The 6,000-nt window shown below is 25.8% G+C and overlaps 1 protein-coding gene across 1 annotated transcript; it reads right to left on the bottom strand.

Annotated features, from left to right (window-relative positions):
- Positions 1–401: 401 nt before the first annotated feature.
- On the bottom strand, positions 402–3,708 carry OCT59_026992 (uncharacterized protein; the record flags this gene model as incomplete). Its single annotated transcript, XM_025317697.2, has 13 exons — positions 402–694; positions 777–817; positions 977–1,151; positions 1,225–1,355; positions 1,427–1,697; positions 1,765–1,929; positions 2,005–2,199; positions 2,276–2,530; positions 2,620–2,680; positions 2,760–2,994; positions 3,071–3,303; positions 3,501–3,584; positions 3,643–3,708. The coding sequence occupies 13 exons, from the start codon at positions 3,706–3,708 to the stop codon at positions 402–404; spliced, it is 2,205 nt and encodes a 734-aa protein (XP_025177796.2).
- Between the last annotated feature and the right edge of the window lie 2,292 nt (positions 3,709–6,000).

Here is a 6,000-nt window from a genome sequence, read left to right as displayed (position 1 = left end):
TGGTTGCACTGAGTGTACTGCACATACATACATGGCAAATAAATAATAATAATATTAATTAAATCAAAACGTACGTACGTATGAATGAAATAAGAGACCAAACGCACGTAAATACAAATAATAAGGCGCAGCCGCAGTAACTATTCTACACGTGTCACGTAACCATATGCTGCGCCACTGCATCTATATTTCATATTTACTTTATTCATCTTACGTTATATTTATATTTATCTTTTATAGACTAACAAAATTGTTTGATTTATTGTAAAAAGTACTTGCAAAATATAAACTTTATTTAAAATAAAAGTAATGCATTTATTTGTATACTTCTAACTTCAGTTGCAGATATTATTATTATAGTTAAGCTAACATATTTTTATTAAAAAATATTTAAGATTGACCTAAATAAACGATTCATTTTCTTTCTTTCTTTGAGAATTTGCTATTTCTAATGCTTCAGCTTCAGCCTCTTTTTTCCTAACCTCAGCTGCACGCTCCCTTAATGCCATTTTTCTTTCTTCAATTTCTAATTGAGATATTTCATTCATAGTTGATATTTCTTCACTTTTTTCTTGTTTACTTTTCTTCAATGATTTGTTTCTATTAACAGAAGATCTTTTTAATGATGATTTTGTAGGCAACTCATCATTTGTTAAATCAATAACAGATTCTTTACTTTTTTGATTATGAGATGCTATGTATAATATAATAAAAAATTAGAATTTTACACAAATAAAATTTAATAATTAAAAATAATTTTTATATAATATGTTTACCTTTACGTGTTATTGACTCTTGTGTTCTTTTAATTTCACTTCTGTCCCGATGAGTGTAAGGAACTCCTGATTTATTACAGATGTCTATTGTTTTGTAGCATCATTCATCAAATCGTTTTCCTCTTTATATATAGAATAAAATTTTATATCAGTTTAATAATTTTATATAACAATGCTAAATTACTAATAAAATAGTATACCTTAATATGGCTGATAATAATGACAATTGTTTTCCTTCTCTATTTACCATAGAGTGAGCTGCTTCAGCATAATTTGTATTTGATCCGCTTTTAAGCCAAATTTCAGGATCAATATTTGAAATAAATTGATTTAATGATGCTAATACATATGACTGTTGATAATAATCTACCCATTCTATAAAAATAATTTTTTATTAGAAAAATTTTAAACATATAATTAACATCAGATAAATATAAATATATTTTACCTTTTATTCCATTATCATTTGTATCCCTAATTTGTTGTAAAAGATCATAAACGGCTTCTTTACTAGGTGCACTAGGAATTTGCTTTATTAAATTCTTGGTATTTACATTAAATGCTTTATTATGCAAATTTCTAAAAAATTAAAATAAAAAATTAAAATTAAATATTTAAAAAGAAATAAATAAATGAAATTATATAAATACCGTTGAAAGTGTATAATACATGATTTGAAAATAAAGGTTAAATGAGTTTCCCAGTTTCTTTTACAATCCAAATCATATAAGGCTAAACCCAACCCCTTAGCTTGCGCTGCGTCTAAATCTGCTAAAATGCACCCAACACCTTCTTTATGAATATGCTTAAATTTAATACATTGTCCACTTATTTCACAAATTGTTTGAAATAGGGATGAAAATAATCTATGGTAACCCTCAGCTGTAAAGACATTTGTAAATACTCTACAAAATGACAATACTTTAAAAATAAAATTAATATATATTTTCTAATATTTTTAAAAAAAAATAAAATTAAAAAAACTTACTCAAATGATAATTAGAATCATATGTGTTAATTTCGAACTCATTTATTTCCCCTTTTACCCGTTTAAAGCTAACATCTATTTGGAACCATTCAAGTGTAATCAACTTTTTTGCTTGTTCAGGAAGCATACATATAATGATTACTTGTCCATTATTTGTGAAAAGATCTAAAATAAAATAGATTAAATTATTAATATTAATATACTACTTATATATAGATCAATAAAATTTAAAAAACTTACCAATTTTGTGAACATAATCAATCAAGTCAGAATCTTTATTTGACACATAATGATAGACACCCATCACTCCCTGTCCAAATGGATGTAAGATTTTGTATGCCTTCCCTACTAAGTAACGCAACTTGTCAATATTATTTAAGGAAACATGTATTTCTGCTAAAATTTTTTTATTAAAATATGCTTTGATCAAATTTCCTATTAACTTAATTAAATTTAGTTAATATTTTACTATTATTAATTGTTCATTAATATTTAATATATATTTATTTACCTGATAATATAGATCTTGAAGTTGTAGTATCATCTTGATTAATAGCTTGCTCAATTAAGATTTGCAAATTATTTTTAATTCCAGAAGGTGTTCGTTCTGGTGGAGGAGGGGGGTGATTATGGACTCCAATACAAATAAGTGCAACAAAAGGACATTTAGTAATGTCATGGGGGATAATTTTAATAAACTGCACAGAGCATGACCTTTCAATTATTTCACCACGAACAACAGCTCCATTATCTGTATGTGGCATATCTTAATTTTGATAAAATTAAAAATTAATGTTTTTAAACTAAATAAACACCATTAATCAAATATTAATTAAGAATTTTTTAATACATTACCACATTTTTTACGCTTACAACTCCTTGGAATTATCATACTGCATTGTGATAATTCTTGTATCTGAAATAATTTGATGTTTTTTAGCTTAAAAATAAAAATTTAAAAATAAAAAAAATGTAAGAAATCAAGAAATACTTACAGATGCAGTACCAGAAAATAATTGTTGAAGTAATGAAATGTTGGTTTCTTCTGGCTTAATATTAATAAATCGATGCCATTTTTCATTTTGTTTATATTTGTCACATCCAATGAAATACTTTGTTGTTTCAGTCTGCTGATAATTGGCAATTTTTCCAAGACGAGCTTTTCCATCACAAGATACATTATTATCTTTCTTAAAAGGACAAGAAGATTCTTTTGCAGCTAAAAATAATCTAATTATAATTTTAAATATTCAGCAGATGATCTAATTCTAAAGTAGCATAATTAAAAATTAAAAATATAACTTACGAATATGTTTTTGCTTCCTTAGAATTATTATTTTGTTGTTTAGTGTAATTTTGAAATGTTTCAGAGTCAAAATCCACACTACAATGCTCTTGATTAATAATTTCAGGATTAGAAAACTGGCAATATTTAATTCCTTGACATTTTCTTGTATCTTTTTTAACAGAAATTCCTCCAAAAAATGGACCTTCCTTAATATTTGCAGAGCCACCAGCACCATTGGTTGAATATTGGATCTTTATTATAATAAAAAGGATAAAATTATAATTAAAAAATATTTACTACTATTATCAAATCAAATTTAACATAAACCATATTTACTAACATCTGAAAATGCATCCATATGATTCTTCCAACCAGTTATATTATATATTGTTGCCACTCCATTTGGAGAAGTTTCCGGATATTCTACAGGAGTAGTTGTGTGTATTACCTTTCGAACTTGTAATTTCTGAGTGAAGAAAGCAAATACTTCTTCATTTTCCTCGCTTTCACTTTCATTATTATTAACTTTGCTCTATTTAAATACTATTTGTTAGACGTCAGTTAAGAAAATTAAATTACAACTAATTTACCTTATCTTGATCAAAATCTTCTGCAGAAAATTCTTCTATATCTGAAAAATTGTCGATAGAAGACATTATTAATTATAAAAGATAGAAAATAATTTTAAAATAACAAAAAAATAAAATTATTAATTAAAAAAATTTAATTACATGACGTGTCAAATTTATGAAATTACTGTGAAGGTTTAGAGCGAAGAATATTATTAAATATCTAATCTATTAATCATGTCATGATGTCAAGTGGAAATTCTTTTAACCGTGTTGTAATTGTATTGTATTGTAATACAAATACATATGGTTAGTATACGTACGTACAAAAAGTATGTTTGTCATGTCGTACAATCACAAAATCAATGTATAGTGCACATCACTATACACTACTTACATAGGTCTCTATACATAACATCTTTTCTATATAATCACACCCAGGCAACATTCTTAAATTTTTACTATTTTACTATTTTAGCTTATAACAAACCGAATATGCCATTTCTCTATATTTAATTTACTCATTATAAATCGAAAACATCATTTGTTTATTCATTTTATTAATTTATTTATTTTAACGAAGCTTATTCATAAAAGAAAGATCAACAATTTGCATATTCATAAATTGAAGTTTTTTTACAATAATTTTCACTTAAAAGATCTTTTAAAAGCATGCCAAGTAGTGTTTGGATCCGGATAGAAACCGTCATCTGGATAAAATAAAAAAATTATCCGGTTTTTATCCGGGTTATCCGTTTCGGATAAAAATCCGGATATATCCGGATAAAAACTGAAATCCGGATAAATTTATATAAAAATTTTTTTTGTAGATCGGTTTTAACAGATAATTTTGTGGAACCTAATAAATAAATTTTGTGGTACTTATTTGTGGCTTTTAATTAAATTCGTGGCAATTATTTAATTAATCATAAAAACAATAGCATTTATTAGTTAAAATTGTGGCATTTATTTAATTAAAATCATGGCATTATTTGATTAAATTGATGGCTTTAATTTGTGGCTTTATTTAAATTAAATTCGTGGCATTTATATGATTAAGTTCATAGCATTTATTTGTTTAAATTCGTGGCATTTATTTGATTAATTGATGGCTTTAAATTTGTGCAAGGCTTTATTTAAATTAAATTCATAGCATTTATGTGATTAAATTCGTGGCATTTATATGATTAAATTCATGGCATTTATATGATTAAATTCGTGGCATTTATATGATTAAATTCGTGGCATTTATATGATTAAATTTGTGGCATTTATTTGATTGAAATTTATGCACATTTGTGCCAATTAAAATTTGCAAAATTTTATTAATTAAATTTTGATTTATGAATTATTTATTTTTTATCAAAATTAATCTAGCTCTAAGCCTTAATTGAAATAAATAAATAGTGCATTTATTTTCCATCTTTCTGGATTTTTTTTTATAATTTCATTTATTGAATAAATAAAATAATTCATAAAATTATGGAAAATCAAAATTATATTGTCTTAAGTGAAAATGAAGGTTCTAGTGATGAAATTGCAGAAATTACTCCAATACCATCAAGAAGAGGACGCCCTGCAAAATCATCTAAAACATTTGGAAAACAAAAAATGGCAAGTACTAGTGAAAAATCAGATCAAGAATCATTAACTGCATTTGAATCAACAAGTCAAATATCAAATGATTCAAATCCCTTTAAGCAAACTACTTCAAAAATCAAGCCACAAACAAAAGTAAGTTGGGTATGGGATTATTTTGTTAAAAAGCAAAATGAAAGTGGAGAGGTACGTGCATATTGTCAGTTTATATTAGAAAATGGGGAAAAATGTTCAAAACACTATAAATATGATGGATCTACAGGAAATCTTAGTTACCATGCTATTAAACACGGAATTACACCACCTACAGAAAGTATTACATCTGAAAATAAATCAATGCCAACTCAATCTACTATGTCCAATTAATGGACAAAAAGAAAAAGAATTATCTACATTACGATGGATTCTTTTAACAACCAAACCACTTTCTACTGTAACTAATAAGGCCTATATTGAGCATATGCATATTATTGATCCAATATTCACAGTTCCTGGAGCAAAAAAAATAAGAATGATGATTGCTCGTAGTTATGGGTATAATAGAGATAAATTAAAGCTACTTTTAAAAACTGCTCAATCAATATCTTTAACTACTGATTTATGGTCTTCTCGTTCAAAACATGGATATTTGGGTTTAACAGCAACTTGGATCAATAAAGATTTTGAAATAATGGATGTTTTGCTTGAAATTTCTTATTTTCCAACCCCACATACTGCACAAGCAATTACTGAAGTAATCAAAAAAGCTATTCAAAAATGGGAAATTGAAAGCCAGGTTAT

This window comes from Rhizophagus irregularis, chromosome 7 (assembly GCF_026210795.1).
Source record: "Rhizophagus irregularis chromosome 7, complete sequence".
NCBI lineage: Eukaryota > Fungi > Glomeromycota > Glomeromycetes > Glomerales > Glomeraceae > Rhizophagus > Rhizophagus irregularis.
This window is presented reverse-complemented; position numbering and strand designations above follow the sequence as displayed.